The following is a 15794-nucleotide window of genomic DNA, read 5'->3' as shown; positions in this document are numbered from 1 at the left end:
CTCCCCATTCCACCTCGTACCTGGTTCCCTCTGAAGTCATCCACTCTGAAGTCATCCTTGCGGTCCGTGCTCTGCTCTAATTTAGCTCCGTCACTCTCCCCTCTCGACACTCCCCTCAACTTATGGAGGCTCTGGACATGCAAGATGGTAAGAGTGTCCCTGTATCCCCCCAACCCTGCAATATATCTGAGATCGCATCCCATTGCTTGGCACTTATGGGACGTCACACGACCAGCGCCCTTCACAACCAGACCGATCCGCAGCTCGACCCCAACTCCAAGACACACAAAGACAAAACTAACAAGATACCTCCTTACAGGGCTGCTGCTCCTCCGTACCGTCAGATGACGACCAGCAAGACTCTCCCTACGCCCACAACCATCACCCCCAGACCCATACAACCGCAACAAACCGCAATGACACAACCCCCACAACGCCAACATCAAGAAATCGCAACCGACGCAGCAGACGTGCTCCAAATTTACCATTAAATGAACACTACAACGAACCCGTGCGCCACCATGTCTGGTACAGCAAACGCCGAACTTGGACCCGCGCCCAACTAGACCGCGAACGCACCGAGTTCTTCGAAACGCGCGTAACAGGCCGTTCAGAGGTATGGGCTGCAGTTGCGAGCGCGATACTGCTCATGCGCGCGGGCGATCTAGCCACCGCGCAGAGTATCGTCGATGCAGCGGGCATTACGGTTCCCACTGGTGATCTGTGCGAGGGGTGCTATGACCAGCAGGGGGTGCTTTATCGGCTTCCACAGTGTATTGTTAGTGATCCTGAGAATATAGTTGTCACGCCCGATACGGATGCGACTGTTTCGGAGCGGGATCTTGGTGATGCTGGGGATGGGGACGAGGATGATGAAGATGAGCTTGATGATAATGGAATCCATGATAGGAAGCTTGCCACTGACGATGCTTCTGGGGATGAGCTCATTGAGCGCGAGATTGAGCGCAGGAGAGATGAAAAGGGGAAGACTAGTGAGCGGGATTTGATCCGCGTGCTTGCGCGATTGAGTGATCGCGGTGGGCCTGATTTGGTGCTTTCTGTTGGGAAGGGACAAACTGTTGGCTTTTTGGCGAGGAGGGTGCATCAGGAGGCTGAGGTGAGTTTTGAATATCTTCGTGCTTCTTTCAAGGGTATGATGCTAACTGTGTAGTAGCTTGCGGACAATGCGCGTGTTCGAATTGCTTATCTTGGCCATTTGCTCAAGGAGCAGCAGTCGTTGCTTGATCAAGGGTGGAAGGTTGGCGATGTTGTCAATGCTTTGGTCGTTTCACTTTCTAATGGGTCAGGTATTCGTCGTTGATCCTAGGACTGCTGAAGGCCATCATTCCTTGAGTGCAAGTCTGCTCCAGACTATTTTTTCCTTTTTTTGTCTGCTTTACTCCCACCTTTCCATTTATTGGATATCTAGCGTTCTGGCGTTTTGCTCTCTCGTCTGATCTTATTGCACAATACCCCTCGTCTTTCACTTATTGCTTCAACTCCACCTGATGCGTCAATCTCAATTTACTTCGGCATCCGCTCTCCCGGTTTGCTTATCCTTCTTTAATACGAAAGCAGACTGATCTTTGGCATAAGATCTGCGTCTTATGAAACGACCCGCAGCGAGTCTGATATAAGTCATGATCTTGCAATCCTCTCAATTCTATTGGTTTTTGCTACATCTAAATGCATCCGATGGTAGCTGAATGATATCAACTATTCCAAACTAACGCCTCCGATTTACAGAATTATGTAAAATAAATGCACTTTAATGAAACTATTCGAGCTTGAAACAATACAACACCAGACGAATTAAACCAACCGACCATTATCAGCTTCCTTGCCCTTCGGCGTCTGTCCAGAACGTCTCTTAAACACCCGACACAAGAACGTAGCGCCATTTCCAATACCACGCACTAACGAGGTAGGGTTGTAATGCTTAACGCGGAACATGTAGTAGAGCAGAACAGTACCAGCAATATTGAAACCGATATAAGCCCAACCGAGACCGAAATTGCGCCAGCGTTCGTTGTAGACTATAAAACAAGTCAGTATCGGACAATAAGAATTGGGCCTTGTAGAAGTAGCACTTACAGATATTACTAGCAGACAAATACTGATCCGCATTCTGCAACTGACAATACTGACATCCACTAACAGCAGCAGGGTTATACAGCTGACCACCAGAAACCTGCAGATAAGGCGCAAGATAATCACCACACGACAACCCAGACGGGGGATTAAAAACACTAAGCTCGGCATCCGCACACTGAATCTGCCGACCATGCAATCCCGTCGCCGTAAGACCAGCAATGAGATAAGTCAACGGCGAGACGCGATACATGAAGATCCAGAATCCGGGCAGGGCATTCGGCGGCTGCATAACACCGTTGAAGGTCAAAGTCATGATGAACAGGAGCGTGGCGATGGTACCACCTGTTTCGGCGTCTGGCAGAGACGAAATTACCAGTGATGCAAAAGTCGATGTGAAGATGTAGAACTGCACCACGAATAGTAGCATCAGGCCCTGGCGGTGAGATGCTTGTCCTGAGCCGTAGATTGGGTAGTAGTAGCATGCCCAGCTGATGACTCCAACGAGGATTTGGTACGGGATTTCGACGATAACGTTTGCTATTAGGAATGCGCCCCAGGAGTAGGCTTTTGAGGGGCGTTCGCGGACTTCGTAGAGGGAGCGTTGGACTACGAATTTGGGCATGATCCTGGGTGAGATGTATTAGTTTCTTTTAGTTCGAGAGGGAATGGATTATGGAATTGTTTGCGTACTGTTGCACGAGTGTTGAGAAGATCGATGTTAGCATGAACGCGCTGAACAAGACATCTTGGAATCCCTGTAGGGAACTGTCTGGTTTGAAGAAGGTGAATCCGATGAACAGTCCCGACATTGTTGCTAGCATGATCTTTGCCCATACGTATGATGGTTCACGCCAGAACCCTTGGAAGGATCGGTGGGTTACGTGCCATAGCTGTGAAGTGAATGGCATTGCGTATTCGCCTGTCTGGGATTCTCCTTCTTCGCTGGTACTTGCTGCAGCTCGATCATCGTGGATGCGGTCAATCTCAGACTGGACGTCTTTGGCTTGTTGGCTTTGATTCCATACTTGGGCCCAGTCTTGAGTTGACTTTCCGGATGCGCCGGCGCCAATGATTTCAAGCATGTATTCGGCAGGCTGGCTTTTTGTTAGTAGATGTGGCTTGAACATTGAAGTGGTTGGGTTTTACATTTTCTTGTGAAGTACAAGCCCTGGCCCCATTGCTCTCGAAGTAATCAAGTAGTGTCCGGGATTGGTCTCCAACCTGACCAAAGTAGACAGTTCGTCCTCCCTTGGCGAGGAAAAGAAGACGATCAAATTGCTGGAAAAGCAGTGCACTGGGCTGATGAATCGTCGACAAAACCGCTTGGCCGTGCTCAGCGAGCTTTCGCAAGAAAGCACAGATAGCCCATGAACTTTGCGAGTCCAATCCGCTGGTAGGCTCATCAAGGAAAATAAGAAGAGCAGGCTTTGCAGCTAGCTCAACTCCAATTGTCAACAGTTTCCTCTGTTCAACATTCAATCCTTCTCCAGGTGTACCGACAATGGCATCTGAAAAGTCCTGCATACCAAGCATGTCAATGACCTCTTCGACGTAGCTGTATTTCTTTTTCTTAGAAACAGTTTTAGGTTGTCGCAACAAAGCACTAAACCGAAGTGCTTCTCTGACAGTATTAGTTGGAAGGTGCAAGTCTTGTTGTTGAACATAGCCTGTTTTCCTCTGAAAACTGGTATCAAGGGCTTTACCGTTGACCAGCATGTCACCGGTGACAACACCAATAGAGACACGCTTAGCCAGGACATCGAGCAAGGTAGTTTTTCCGGCACCTGATACACCCATTAGAGCTGTTAATGTGCCGGGTTTCACCCAGCCGGAGACATTATCAAGTAGACGTCGTTCGCCTCCTTTGACTGGGATGTCATAGCAGACATTTCTCCAGGTAAAGATATCATGCTGAGCTGGGATAGCAGAAATGTCTCTCGCTTCTTCCGAATGCTTCTCCTGCTTAACCTCGGCTGAACTGGTACTTCCTTCTCCCTTGCTGAGATTTCGCAGATGGGCAGGGACATGACCTCGACGGAAAACCAAGAACTCAGCCTTGGAAGAGGTAGATGAATTCAACTCCGACGCGAGCAGGTACAGCGAAATAAAAAAGATCCAAAACCCAATCAAGATACCCAGATTGCGCCATGCATGCGCATAGGAATAACTGTACTGGGTTTCAATATAGGCATCGCCAGAAACGGTTCTTTCACCCGCTACAGCACCTCGCACGGCACAGATAAACGAATCACCTGTGAGGCTGGGATAAGCAGGGATGAATTGCGAGCATGTAAAGCGACGACCATGGAACTCGTTTGCGATCAATGCTTCGAAGGTGTAGTAGACTGGATTGATCCATCGGATCCAGCTGAACCAGACGACCATTTCTGGGACTGTGATCACAAAGCCCGTGTAGATGACGATTGCTAGAACAATCACTCCGGCTAGAGACATGGCTTGTGCGAGGGTTTTCGTGGATGCTGCTAGCGTTCGGAAGACACCTGACATCGCGAGGGTGCTTAGGAAGGTGAAGAGGAAGAAGATAAAGAATTGGGAAGGTTCATATCGCTGTATACTCTCTTAGACGGGCCACAAAGAGGACAAAAAACAGACATGTCAACCAAGATAGTTTGGGGTTTCTTTTGACTTACCAGACCGGCCAAAAAGTAGAAGATGATGTTGAACACCACGGCTGATACAAATTTGACAGGTATATCAGCGACAATCCCTCCTAGCGACTCTGTAAATGGATGAACAAAGGCATAAGAGGCTTGTTTCTCAACTATTGGTCGCTGGTCATAGAGAGAGTTGATCTCTGTGATACTGATGAGGGCGTTCATTCTGAATAGAATTATCAGTCTGGTCCATTCCACCCAAGAAAACAGCCCCAAGAGAGATTATCAAGAGGTACTCACAGAACAGAGAAGAAGAGTGCCGCTCCTTTACTTTGAAATCCTGCGGATGCGTTGGGGGTTCTGTATGTATAAGCAACATGTCCGAGATGACAGGAGAAATGAATTTACCCGAAATAAATCGATCCAATAATCAAAGACATGACGATACGACCAATGACAGTTGTCATCGTAGAAGGCTTGTCGTTCCAAATCCTAGAAATAGCGTTAGTCGTGATAACATCGAAGGTCAAGTCCTGAAACACACCTTTGATAAGCTCTCTTTGTGCAAAGCTTAACCTGCATAGGAATAGAAATGACATATGGACTCTTGGGCCGAACATGCTTTGCCTGCCGTAGTCTCTTCGTCTCATTGAAGCTCTTCCCAGCCTCTCCGCCAAGCGGATACTCCTCTCGGTATAGAGCAATGGCTTTCTGCAGTGAGGCATAATGAGAACTGCTCTTCCAGTATTTCTCAAAGTCATCAGGGGTGCGAGGAACTTTGTTCTCCATGCCTTCGCGAGCAGTGCGCTCCTGTGGATTTGTGACAGAGGTCAAGAAATCACCAGTAGTTTGGCGCGCGGGACACTCCCAGCCCATCTCCAAGAAATAGTCTTTTGCTTGATTGCAAGGACCAAAGAAGATTTCTCGGCCTTCATATAGGACAATGACCTTGTCGAAGATATCGTAGATTGCCTGCGAGGCCTGGTAGATTGCAACTGCGTGGCAGCTTCCGATGAGGTTTGCGGATACTCTCAGGGATTTGGCAAACTCCAAGGCACTGGCGGAATCCAAGCCTCGAGTGCTGTTATCCCATGCTGCTACGGGGGCTCCAGAAAGTGCCATCTCAGCAATGCTGACTCGCTTTCGCTCACCTCCAGATACTCCGCGAATGTAATCATCTCCGACCTTGGTGTTGTATGTATGACTCAATCCCAACACAGCCATGGCTACCTGAGTGATATGTTTGGCGTAACAAGCCCGGCTGATCCCATTTAACCTATGCTCAGGAGTCCTAGCCGCAGCCGCAAACTCGAGCGTCTGGCCGACGGTGAGATGGGGAAAGTGCTTGTCAACCTCCTGATTGTAGAGAACTTCTCCTTTAAACTCCTTGTGCATCTTCTCCATAGGAATGCCATTGTACTGGATATCCGACTCTTTGTCGAGTTTCAGTCCGTGAAGCTCACCAGAAAGGGTCTTGAGAAAAGTCGAGCAACCACTCCCAGGACGTCCAAGGACAATCAACAACTCGCTGCTCTCTAAAACACCATCGAAATTGCGAAGGATCTTCTTCTGCGGCGTACGGCGCCCGCAAGATATGTATTCCTGGGGCCGAAACAGCGCCAACGGGACCGATCCCACATTGTTCTGGTACTGCAATGCAGATCCTGAGCCGGTTATATTGAGGTTCTCCCAAACGACACCAGATGATTTGCGGACAGGAACACCTTCCTTGTCCATCAGCTTCAACATCATGCGGGCCCACTTGTAATGGTCGAATTGATCGCTCGTAGGATCAAGAACCGGGCTTCCTATATCGATATCCTCTAGTGTATCTTTGCGTTCGACGGCTGTCATTCCAGACATGTCAGAGTCGGTGGCACGGTGCCGAGGGAAATTTGATGCGATTCGAGACAGCTCGGCACGGTCCTCAGGGCGAATGTAGTCGAAAACCATTCCATGACGCTTTTCCTGTGAGGGAGTCACATTTGTAGGTGAATCAGAGCCTGCCTGTGACTCGTTGCCATCGTCCTTGGAGGAGGGCTTGATGGCATCGTGGTCTTCCCCTTGTTGCGCCATGGCAGATGAAATTGGTGTTGAATTTCAACCGGTATACTCTAGGAAGTTATAGAGTTAAACAATCAAGGAAAATTGACTTTTAAGTACGGAATTCAGAGGGAAGTGGACTAAAGATGTATTCCTAAAGTACTGGACATCTCGGTGGATCAAGCCTGTAATATGTTTGTGTAGCATTCAGGTCCCTAATATAGACTAGGAAGTTGTTTACCCAAGGATTCTGTGATCTTATTTGGCAAAAATAGTAGTCGTGATGTCAACACCCAGTGCTTCCAATGATGGAGACTCGGCAAGCCGGATGCAGAAATGGCAAGTCAAGATGCTACATGCATTAATTGGTACCTGAGAAATTTCGCAAAACAGAGCATTCATATTGGCTGGTTGAAGCTTTGAGCCCCATGATATGCCTTGGGTAGTCAAAAAGTGAAAAATATACTGTAGTCTGCTGTCTTTAGTGAGGCGACGTCTCTGCCTCAGGCCGCAACGGAAAATGATGCACAGTGGAGCTTACCAGCAAACAGTGCAAACATCTATCCAAAAAAAAAATAATTTATCGCAGACTCCGCTCAAGGCAGTTCGATCTCGAGTTTGGAGTTGATCTCCTGAACACATTTATCTGAAGGCAGTCTTTCTGTACTTTTCTAGATATCAGCGGCTGCAATATCTCCACAATAAGAAAGCCCCAATTGCCGATCCCATAGAATCTTACTATGGACGGCCAAAAAACTCCCTTTGTGAGGGAGCTTGGCTCTAGCGGTATGTGATCATTCTATACAAATGAGCTGTGCAAAATTAATCAATTTCCTTCTATTCAGACCGCAAGGTCCGCGACAAGGCCCTTGACTCTCTCACCCAGTTCCTGCGCTCGCGCAATGATCTGACCCTCATCGACCTCCTCAAGCTGTGGAAAGGACTGTTCTTCTGTAAGAACGACCACCGAACCTACAAATCAAGATCCCATCAATCTAACAATTCCCAGGCTTCTACCACTCTGACCGACCCCTCACACAACAAGCCCTCGCCCGCGCACTCTCCTACTCCCTCGTCCCAACCCTCCCCCAAGCAACCCTGCACCGCTTCCTGCGCGCCTTCTGGATAACCATCGGCCGAGAATTCCACTCACTAGACCGCCTCCGACTGGACAAGTACCTCTTTCTGATCCGCTGCTACGTAGGCATTGCATTCGAACTGCTAGTGAAGAACACAACAACAAAGGCAGATGGGAAGAAGCGCAAGCGCGAAGATGCCGCCAAGGCAGGCCGCGGCAAGAAGCAGAAGAAGCAGACAAAGGTCGAGGCCGAGACCACCGAAGACGTCAATACCAACGGCGAAGAAAACGAGGAGGCCAAATTCCCCGATCTGGCCGCTTATATCTCCATCATTGAGGAGGGTCCTCTCTGCCCTTTGAACTACGATCCTGACCAGTCGAAGGACGAGGGTGATCCTAATTTCGTGCCTATGCCTCATGGCCCTGATGGGCTTCGTTACCATCTTGTTGATATTTGGGTTGATGAGTTGGAGAAGGTTCTTGAGTTTGAGGAGGTGGGCGATGAGGAGTCTCCGAAGCGGAAGATTAAGAGTGATGTTCCTATGGAGCTTATCCTGCGGCCATTGGAGAAGCTGCGTACCGAAAGTCCTTACAAGCCTGTTCGTACGAGGGCTGCTGAGGCTTTGAATGATGATCGTCTTGTTGAGTGGGGTGTTCGGACGAGGGAGTCTGAGGAAGATGATAGTGAAGAGGAGGAGTGGGGTGGTTTCGGTGATGAGTAGATGTTTTGTATTTATGGAATTGTGTATAAACAAAATGAATTCATTGCACAGCGTGGTAGCGATCATACCATACCAATCATGATATTGGAGTTGAAGTTTTTGTAGCCATAGGCCTACAAGTATACAGATTACAAGAACGTTGTATGCATTGATATGTCTGCTTCATTGTGTTATAATATACAGTCTGGCCACAGAGCACCAATTGTCTAATACAAGTGAACAAATCGACAAAACACCAAGTCTCTTGCGCTAGGGTATCATTGAGAGAATGCAAAGACATGGAAAGCATCGAGCGTATATATCACAGTCGAAAGAAACAACGCGGTATTCAGCAGCCCCTTCGACGACGCTCGGGATGCAAAATTGAGAACATTTATTAACGAGGTCCTTCTGCTTCGTAGAGGCGACCCGACTTGGTGAGAATCGTGCCGAGCCCTTGGTGGACTTCAGCCTGGAACGCTTCAAAGGGCACACGTTCGCCATCAATGCTAATGTACCCTTCCTTTTGGTGGGGCACAAGACGGAACGCAGATGCCTTGCGGATATTAAGCTCTGGCATATCGAAGAAGCGCCCACTAGGGATCTCGTTCATCATTGTGATTGCGGTGCCACGGCTGACTCTGCCGTCAATGGTGATCACGTCCATCAGTCCGTCGTTGGGTAGGGTAGCTGGGAACATGTTTGTGTCCTTCGACACAATTGCCATATTTCCGGCATAGAAGTTGCCCATCGTTTCGCCTGGAACAACTTGCCAGTCACTTGGCACGTCGTCTGCAATTGTACCGTACTTGAGCTCTGGTAGTGTTGGTGACTGTGCCGCAGCCTCGAGACGTTTGGTATCGACATCCGACTCCTCAGGGCGCGTGGACCACGTAGCATAATGCTCCTTAATGGCCTCCTTGTCGCCAATATCCACCTTTACGGTCAGGTCGCATGGCCATATCGTTTGCCGCATCAGGCGAACCAAGAAACCGTAGGTGAACCGCTGAGCGCCCATCCACCGGATGTTTTCAGTGGCCAAGTCCGACTCGGCAACAATACCGAAAGACTGGGAGAGGAAAGAGAGCGTGCGCGAATCTTTCTGTGAGATGGAAACCAAATCCAACGGCGTCCTCAGTCCCTTGACAATAGCCAGAGCAGCAATGGAGACACTTCCAGTGCCGAAGGCGTTCCACGTCATCCCATTGCCAGAACCACAAGGAAGCAAAGCAACAGCAGTCTTCACCAGCGCAGTCCGGGCATCAGGCCGCTTACCAAGGCCATTGAAAACCTCATACGGCAGCCCATCACCTGAGCAACAAACGACGGCATCATAAGCATCGACATCGAGATTCTCTGCGATATCAATGGCATGCCCGCGGTGCTCGGTGCTCTGCAGATCAACCTGACAATTTGCAGCTGCAAAGACCGGCGCCGCATACCTCTGGTACAGACTGGCCGCTGCGCCTTTGCCACCGAAGGGATTGATCAAGACCTTCAGTTTCTTCCCACGCATTGCCTTGCCATAAGCTTGATCAACCAATTTCACAACCCACGCCTCGACGGCTTTTTTTTCTTTTTCGGCGATGGGGTATTGAACCGTTGCGACGGCTACATCGTCCTTACCGGCTGGTTGCGCGTAGGCGATGACGATGTTGGATGCTGTGACTTCCGCGCCGAGAACGTTGTAAAGCGAGATGGCGTGTGTGGTTTGGGACGCTGTCAATAAGCCGAGGTTAGCACTAATATAGGTACAGGGCAGGTTCGCGCCGATCAGAGGGCGCGAGAGCGGGTTGGGAACAGGTCTGTGCAGTTGCTTTGGTTATCTTACATGACTTGAGTAGACCACAACAGCGACGGTTTGGACGAGCTGGACGGTCGTCTGGTATATCTCGTTAGCCTTGGACAAAGAGCTGGCTTATGGGCTGGCGCAAAGTACCGATGATGAGGAGAGAATCGGTGCCCAGTGTCAGGGATACGGAGTCGACTTTCAGGGTTGAATCGTGCGCATCTTGCGCGGTGTCTGTGGTGGACATGATGATAGATGTCTAGATCATGTTAGGGAGGGGATAAAGATATGCTCAAGTAACAAAGAGATATGCAGCTAATATCGGGAGCCGCGGAGTTCCGGTGGGCCCGTCCCTGCTGCTCAGGTCCAATTGGAAAGTTTACTGCGAGAATAACTATATGATTTATAGGCCGATAGAAGTAGAATACTGAATTTAATCTAACATATAGGGAGCTTATATTGCTCGATGAAAGGTGCAGTTTAAAACCCGTAGGGCAAACATACCCTGACTTTCTGATAACAATGTGTTGTTTATGATTGCAAACATAAACATGGCCTCGAGGGACCCGTGTTGATAAACGTAAGTAGGGTTGCTTTTAACTGTTAGCCAAATTGGTGCTTATAGCTATTTAGGCAGCCTGTACACATTTATGAAGATCAAAACCATTGTTCTCTATCCACTACTCCCGATGAGACCTCCATCTCATCTACAATAAAGAGACTATAAGTGAACAATTTGTCTCGAGAAATGAACATGGGGAACACAAAACACAACAAATGGAGAAAGAGTAACAAAAATCATAGACCGCAAACCGCTGGAAAAACATCAACTTATGCAGTCGCCGCCTTGAGGCCCTTCAGAGAGCCCAGGCTCAGTGCTAGGCCCTGCGAGCGACTTCTTATCCGGACAAAGCCAGTAATTGGCCCATCGTCTCCCTCCTTCTCGATACTCAGGTTGGCCAGTGCATCCTCGCCTAAGTCATAGTTAGTTACTGTATAGATATCTATCAGGGAATGAAACATACCGAATACACTGCGAGCGTACAAGTTAGCACTCAAGAACCGACAGTCACCCTTGAGGGAAGCATCAGGTGTCAAGCAAGCCATGTTGGTGCTCTCCATCAGCTGCTTGAGGAATTCGCGCAGAGTCTTGGCCTTGGAGTTGATGTTGACCTTGTTCTCCCACTCAAACTCGGTCCACATGGTCCGGAACTGGGTCTCGGTGCAGTGGGCCGGCTGGATGTAGTCCATGATGTCGGCATGGATGTCGTTAAGGATGACCACGTGGGTCTCAGTGGAGCTGGCGCCGTCGTAGACGATGTTACCGAAGATGACACCGGTGTCGGTAGAGGAGACCTTCACCGTAGCCTGGACGTTGAGGAAATCACGGGGGCCGAGGTTGTTGGTGGATGGCCGCTCAACAACCTTGAGGTCACCGAGGGTTGCAAACTCCACAGAGAGGTTCTGTAGGGTCTCAGTAGTCTGGTTAACCAACAGCACATCAAGGACAATGTCGAATTGGTGGACGGTGACATAGGCTTCGGCGTAGACCGAGTCGGAGAAACCAGTGAGTTGCACCACGCGGCTGAGCTTCGAAGCGTTGTTCTCCACGGTCGAGTCACCACCGGTGGCCTTGACGAGATCAAGCTCGATCTCTTCAGCACCCTCGACGGTGTTCTTCTTGGTGAATTGACGAATGGGAATGGCGTCGTCAATCTGCACAGCGGTCTTAGCCTTCTCCACGGCCTCCTTGGCAGCCCGCTTCTTGTCCTCAACCTGGACCATGGCGCGGAACGCCTTTCGGGTATCCTGCAGGAAAGAGGCCTCGAGCTCCTTCTTTTCAGAGAATTCTGCCAGGGAGCGCACGCAGGTCATGATGCGATCAACGGAATCTTCATCAATGGGAGCCTTGACGAAGTGAGATTGGCCAACACGGAGGATTGAAATCATGATCAGCATGGCCTCGGCACGGAGAGCGTTGGTACGGGCAGTGTCCTGAGAAACCTCGGAATGGCGCATAACCAACTTGGTCAGAGTTGAAGAGAGAACAGTCGCCAGGTAGTAGTCGCCATCCAAAATCAGTTGACGGAGAGGGGGCTTCTGTGCGGCCTTGACGGCTTCTAGGCGAGCAGCAGCAGCCGACTGGCTGGTGAGAGCACTCTCGGTGGCATATGTTCCATCAGCAAGCACCTTGCGAGATCCAGTAGGTGCGGCCTTGGCACCGTTGGCGTGTTCCAGAAGCAGGGCATTGTCATCAGGAACCTCGTCCAGAAGGCGCTGTTCGGATGCCAGGATGGGAATTTCGCCGAGGCTGGTTCTGATACGCTTCCAAGCCTCACGAATATCCTTCTCCTCCAAAGAGTATTCACCAACAACCCACAGAACTCCACGGTAAACCTTTCCAGCCCGGACCTCGCTCAAAGTCGAAACCAAGCGGTCCACAATCGAACCACGTAGGTCGGGGAACTTCTCCACAACCTCCTTGACAAATGAGATAACATCGACGGCAGAGTTGTTGTTGAAGTCAGCAATGAAGTCCATCAGCAGATCAACCACGCTGGCGGCGATTTCAGAGAACTTGATGGCGCAAGAGTGTATTGACTGCACCAAAAGTTGACGGTACTCGCTGTTTTGTTCATATTGTTCGTCAACGGTCTTGGCAAGTTCCTTCTTGAGGAGCATGATGATCTCTTCCACGTTCTTGCTGGAGACCATCTCCATGGCAAGGCTGAGGGCCTTTCTCCGGACATCAATATCAGGGCTGCTGAGGACACGCAGGGCTTCCATGGTCAGGTCATCCAGAACACCCTCATTGCGAATTCTCAATTGGTCCACGCGATCCAAACAGATAAGCTTGACGTTGTTGTCGGCTTCCCGAATGGCGAGCTCAATCAGCTTGCTTGCGGCGGCTTTAACGGCGACGGGGTTGCTGGTGAGGGCGGTAAGAGATGTGGCGGCTTCGTAAACAACAGTGCTTGTAGAAGCATCGAGAAGCTCGAGCATAAGTTTCAAGTATCGTGACTATTCTTCGTTAGTGGTGCCTGAGACCCTAGCTTGATATTTCCAACCCACCTTATTCTGAGTGTTCTGTACTGCATCCTTCCGGAGGAACTCCAACTCTGCTAGCTGGAGCAGCTCATCTGTGTTGGGAATGGTGTCGAATGTTGTGCGCAGATACTCGAGTGCCTTTTGGTGGCTGATGGACATGAGAGCCGCAAAGGCATTGCGCTTGCAGGTGCTGTCAGTTTCACCGTCGAGGAAAGTCTGGATCAGCTCCGGCGCATCGGGGATGAGAGGTTCGGAGTGTTGGAAGATAGAAGCCACAGCCCAAACTGCGTTCTTGCGCACATAGGCGTGGCGGTGTTCCAGACACGAGCGCGCGGAAGAAAGGAGGGGCTCGATGAGTTCCGATTCGCGGAGTTTGCAAAGGAACCGAAGGGTATTTCCTCTGATATATTCGTTGGGGTGTTGAAGGTCGTTGCGAATACCGTTACTGCAGAGCCAAAAAGTGTTAGACCAAAGCGAACAACACGCAATGCCTGGAGTCATCCTTACCAGACCAAGATCATCTCCTGCTTCAGCTTGCCGGTCGAGTCGTGCTTCGGGCAAATTTCATAGAAGAAATATAGCAGCTTCTTCAACGGCTTGCTCTTAGACGGCATAACAAATCGAATGATGTGCATAAGGATTTGTGGCATCGGGTCGCCATTGAGCATGATCGTGATAATCGTCCGCATGGTTTCCAACTTGGTTTCATCATTGCCCTTCTCCAGCTGCAATTTCAGCTCCTGCACAGTCGGTTGGTCGGCAGTGTTGTCCAAATGGACCAAACTGTAGGTGTTTTCGAGGAACGACGCCATGGTGGTGGATTAGGGAGTAACGAAGGAGAGCTGCAAGTTGTCAGTTCCGGGGTTGTTTTGGGGCCACATCAGCATTGTTGGCAACATACACAAAGGATAAATCTCCCGGAGATAGGAGTCCGGGTAGGAGTCAGAAACAAGCAATTAGTGTAAACCAACACCCCTCGCCCTTGAAATCATTAAAGAGTTATGATGCGCAATGGAGAGGGTCAACTTGTCCCTTAATCTGGCCCCGTCTGTGTGGATGACTAAGCTCCGCCGCTTTTCCACTTGGGCACTTTTGACGTCGACCTCATTTCTGCTACACCATTGCAAGCATGTCGAATGAGCCGTTTTACCTACGATACTAGTAAGGATGGATGATAAAAGCCCGGGTTTCCTCGGCTGCTGACACTCTTCACAGCTCAGGTCACTCTGGGCGGTTCGGGCACGAGTTCCTAGGTAAGTCTACAAGCTAGTCATATGGGTGAGCTTTGCTAACTTGCACCAGAATTTGACCTCCGCACTATTGCAGAGGGAAGCAGTGCCGCCGTACGATACGCGAACAACTCGAACTACCGCAATGATTCCCTGATCCGCAAAGAAAGTGAGTGCGGGGATCGACGACAACGATCGAACATAAGCTGATGATATTGCAGTGTGCGTGAGCGCTGCCACAATCGCAGAAGTGAAGCGCATCATCAAGGAGAGCGAAGTCCTGAAGTACGCTTCCCCATTGATTCCCCAGAAAGAGCATGCGAGCTGACCCCATCCAGGGAGGACGACTCCAAGTGGCCCACGAAGAACAAGGATGGACGTCAGGAGCTTGAGATTCGAATTGGCAATGAGCACATTTCCTTCGAGGTATGCAGATTGTGAAATACGAGTGGACGCAACGACATATGACTGACCCGATACTGCAGACCGCGAAGATTGGCTCGCTGGCCGATGTGACCGATTCAGATGACCCCGATGGTCTGCGAGTGTTCTACTACCTCGTGCAGGACTTAAAGGCCCTCATTTTCTCGCTGATCTCTCTCCACTTCAAGGTATTTTCCCTTTTGTCCTCTATGTGAAGCAGTATTTTGACCATTTGTGATACAGATCAAGCCCATCTAAGGGTTGAGCGATTGAAGCAAAACTTGATGAACAACTAGGGGGTCTTGTCTAATGATACTCACCAGGCGTTGAGGATTTTTCGGGGTGCGAAGTCAAGCCATAGCGAAATAATGGAATTGATACCACCCAAACATTGAATTTTCACATTAAGATGCAGCCTGAAATTTTGCCAATTCAACAAATAGCGTTTTAGGTGCCTGAACTAGCTTCAAAGTAGAATTGATGAGTCGTCTGCAGGAAAACGCCCTAAAAGCTGCAGTGACGCAATGTAATTGAGCTGATGCGACCAACTGGCTCATTTTCATTTCTAATGTACATGACACTAATGGCAGAATATTTTATAAAATAAAGCAGAATAAAAAATAGCTATTACCCACCAATTCCACGGAATGATCAGCAATAATGCATGCCAGAACTACTGGCGCGTTATCCGCGGCTCCTACAGTTGACTTTAGTGGCCAAGACATACAAAGTCGGGTCTGTCCGGCAGAATGCCGGGCAGTTCCCCACCGCCTG

At 49.6% G+C, this 15794-nt stretch overlaps 6 protein-coding genes across 6 annotated transcripts; 3 read left to right on the top strand and 3 right to left on the bottom strand.

The window, feature by feature from the left end:
- Nucleotides 1-122: 122 nt before the first annotated feature.
- Nucleotides 123-1321, top strand: N7508_006571 (uncharacterized protein; the record flags this gene model as incomplete). The annotated part of the gene is made up of 3 exons (XM_058464637.1): nt 123-147; nt 345-1117; nt 1175-1321. The coding sequence occupies 3 exons, from the start codon at nt 123-125 to the stop codon at nt 1319-1321; spliced, it is 945 nt and encodes a 314-aa protein (XP_058318490.1).
- A 491-nt stretch (nt 1322-1812) lies between these two features.
- N7508_006570 (uncharacterized protein) lies at nt 1813-6785 on the bottom strand (the record flags this gene model as incomplete). The annotated part of the gene is made up of 8 exons (XM_058464636.1): nt 1813-2036; nt 2095-2720; nt 2785-3188; nt 3241-4662; nt 4746-4935; nt 5010-5069; nt 5118-5201; nt 5254-6785. 8 exons carry the CDS (start codon nt 6783-6785, stop codon nt 1813-1815), a joined length of 4542 nt encoding a protein of 1513 aa, XP_058318489.1.
- Nucleotides 6786-7492: 707 nt separating this feature from the next.
- On the top strand, nt 7493-8552 carry N7508_006569 (ribosomal RNA processing 1 family protein; the record flags this gene model as incomplete). Its single annotated transcript, XM_058464635.1, has 3 exons — nt 7493-7538; nt 7598-7705; nt 7762-8552. 3 exons carry the CDS (start codon nt 7493-7495, stop codon nt 8550-8552), a joined length of 945 nt encoding a protein of 314 aa, XP_058318488.1.
- A 376-nt stretch (nt 8553-8928) lies between these two features.
- Nucleotides 8929-10567, bottom strand: N7508_006568 (uncharacterized protein; the record flags this gene model as incomplete). Its single annotated transcript, XM_058464634.1, has 3 exons — nt 8929-10250; nt 10363-10413; nt 10471-10567. The coding sequence occupies 3 exons, from the start codon at nt 10565-10567 to the stop codon at nt 8929-8931; spliced, it is 1470 nt and encodes a 489-aa protein (XP_058318487.1).
- Nucleotides 10568-11151: 584 nt separating this feature from the next.
- N7508_006567 (coatomer subunit beta) lies at nt 11152-14180 on the bottom strand (the record flags this gene model as incomplete). The annotated part of the gene is made up of 4 exons (XM_058464633.1): nt 11152-11294; nt 11346-13341; nt 13393-13813; nt 13876-14180. The coding sequence occupies 4 exons, from the start codon at nt 14178-14180 to the stop codon at nt 11152-11154; spliced, it is 2865 nt and encodes a 954-aa protein (XP_058318486.1).
- Nucleotides 14181-14497: 317 nt separating this feature from the next.
- Nucleotides 14498-15278, top strand: N7508_006566 (mago nashi family protein; the record flags this gene model as incomplete). Its single annotated transcript, XM_058464632.1, has 7 exons — nt 14498-14529; nt 14584-14621; nt 14671-14766; nt 14819-14882; nt 14936-15023; nt 15083-15208; nt 15264-15278. 7 exons carry the CDS (start codon nt 14498-14500, stop codon nt 15276-15278), a joined length of 459 nt encoding a protein of 152 aa, XP_058318485.1.
- Nucleotides 15279-15794: the final 516 nt, after the last annotated feature.

This window comes from Penicillium antarcticum (assembly GCF_028974205.1).
Source record: "Penicillium antarcticum strain IBT 31339 chromosome Unknown utg000006l_segment0_segment0, whole genome shotgun sequence".
Taxonomy (NCBI): Eukaryota; Fungi; Ascomycota; class Eurotiomycetes; order Eurotiales; family Aspergillaceae; genus Penicillium; species Penicillium antarcticum.
Note: the sequence above shows the minus strand (reverse complement) of the source record. Positions and strands in the feature narration are given on the sequence as shown.